The sequence below is a fragment of the Eptesicus fuscus genome, chromosome 23 (assembly GCF_027574615.1).
Source record: "Eptesicus fuscus isolate TK198812 chromosome 23, DD_ASM_mEF_20220401, whole genome shotgun sequence".
Classification (NCBI taxonomy): domain Eukaryota; kingdom Metazoa; phylum Chordata; class Mammalia; order Chiroptera; family Vespertilionidae; genus Eptesicus; species Eptesicus fuscus.
This window is the reverse complement of record NC_072495.1, coordinates 26418608-26420916: the sequence shown is the minus strand read 5'-3', so window position 1 is coordinate 26420916 and position 2309 is coordinate 26418608. Positions and strand designations below refer to the sequence as shown.

General features: G+C 51.1%; 1 gene segment (V, D, J or C); it reads right to left on the bottom strand.

Annotated features, from left to right (window-relative positions):
- Positions 1 to 1532: 1532 nt before the first annotated feature.
- Positions 1533 to 2007, bottom strand: LOC103305066 (immunoglobulin lambda variable 8-61-like). The segment is given in 2 exon segments: positions 1533 to 1852; positions 1953 to 2007. Coding segments are annotated over 2 exon segments (366 nt in total).
- Positions 2008 to 2309: the final 302 nt, after the last annotated feature.

Genomic DNA, 2309 nt, shown 5'->3' with positions numbered 1-2309 from the left:
GTGGCGGTTGTGACATTCCGGGCCCCCGTGGGCATGTCTTGGCTTTTTGCCTCTGCCTTTGCCAGGAGACTCTAATGATGTCAAGGGAGAAATGTCTGTGTTCCAGGTCAGTCCGGTAGCTTCTGGTTTATCCTTGAAGGTTACACAGGCAATACCTTCTTTACGCTCTTGAGGTGTTAAAATGTGTTTTTCTATTCGTGTAATTTTTTTTTTCTTCAGTACAAGGGTTGATATAAAATGAATACTATTATGAATGAAACACTACCCCTTTTAGAAGGTTTTCTCCCTCCTGGGATTTAGAAGTCCTCATTTCCTGTTCTCTCATCTTCAGTGGCCTCATCAAGTATATTTGTTAGGAGCTCCATTGATTCAATGGGAATTGAGTTTCTAAAGTCCAGGCCCAAGTCAGTCAGCATCCCTCTCATGTCATCCCAACGACAAGAGGCAAAGAATGAGAGTCATCAGTATAAATTGTGGGACGTGGGCCTCCTCTGAGAGCCGTGTCCTTCATGGGAGGGTCCCGGAACCTGGAGATCACACCCTCCTCACAGTGCAATTTCCAGGGAAACCCATACCCAGCTTCCCTGAGGGGGCGGGATCCAGAGAACACACATCCCAGCCAAGGCCAGGAGCAGGGCGCGGGCAGGGTGTGGCAGGGGCTGCTTGATGCTCCCAGGTCACAGAAGCTACACTTAAGCTTTGCTTTTTTATTGAATTTTATTTCTGAGTTACAGTTACGGTCAATGTTCTTAGTATTCGTTTCATGGGTGTAACCTGGTGGATAGATAATCATATACTTTACTGCGTGTCCCCTTGATATTTCCAATACCCACATGGAAGAGGCACAGTTCCTACAGTGTTAGTGTGTTCTCTGTGCTGTACTTACATGCCTGCGGCTGTTGTATAGCCACCAATTTGTACCTCTTCCTCCCCTCAGCGTCTTCATTCACTCCTCTATCCCCCTTTCCCCTGGCCACCATCCCTCTGTTCTCTGCATCTATGAGCCTGTTTCAATTTTGTTCATTTATTTCCTTTGTTCTTTAGGCTCCACATGTGGGTGGAATGATGTGGGGTTGGTTTGTCTCTGTCTGACCTACTTGACTTTCATAATAGCCTCTAGGCCCATCCATGGTGCCATAGGATGTCATTGTTGTTTTTATCGCCGGGTAATGTCCCACTATATAGAGCTACCACCACTTCTCCACCTCCTTCTCCTGACGGGCACTGAGTTGCTCCCATAGCTTGGCCATTGTAAGGAGCGCGGCAGGGAACATGGGGTGCAGGTACTCCTTCATATCAGTGTTTCCTGTTTCTTCGGAAATACACCCAGATGTGGAGTCACTGGGTCCTGGGCAGTTTTACTTGTAATTTGGTTGTTGTTGCTAATCCTCACCTGATGATATTTTCTCTACTGATTTTCAGAGAGAAGGGCAGAAAGGAACGGCCATTTCCACCCTCACACTTTCCTTCTGCATCTCAGGCTGAGCCAGTCTGAGCCCAGGAGGAGGTTTTGGTTGCACTTCCCCGTGGGTTTACATCACCGTGTAATTGTAACTACCCATGTACAGAGCACAGTGATAGTCGGCCTCGTCCTCAGGCTGGGCCCCCGAGATGGTGAGGGCGGCTTTGTTCCCAGAGATGGAGCCAGAGAAGCGAGCAGGGACCCCAGAGGGGCGGTTGTTTGTCCTGTACATGATCATCCGTGGAGGTTTGCCTGGGGTCTGCTGGTACCAGCTGGGGAGCTTACTAGTAGAGACTGCCCCAGAGCTAAGGCCACAGGTGAGTGTGACTGTCCCTCCTGGAGATACTGACATGGACGGCTCCTGGGTCACCACAGTCTGAGAATCCACCCCTGAAACCAACAGGAGAGAGACAGGGGTTATGGGGGACAAAGGTCACCTGAGACCCTGCTGTTCTGTGTCCCCCAAGGATGCAGAGTCCCCTCCTCTGACCTGAGCTGTGCGCCAGGAGCTGGAGCAGAAGCACCGTCCAGACCATGGTGGGGACACTCACAGGATGTGGCCTCCTCAGGCTCCTGGGCTGCAGTGGGGAGTCCTGGGCCTTTTCATGCCTCCCACCCCCATTAGGGGAGAAGGTGCCTCATGCAAATCAGCTTCCCCTCTAGTCCTGCCCAGGGTCACCCTGCTGTCTCCTGGGGGATTTTGAAGGGGCAGATGCTGGGCCCTCACACAGACCAATAGATTCCACATTAACTGAGACACTGAGGGAGGAGGTGATTCTGAATCCAAGTCAGTGCCCTGGAGTCCTGGTGACCTCAGCCCTAACTTCCTTCCCTGGAGGGTCTGAGG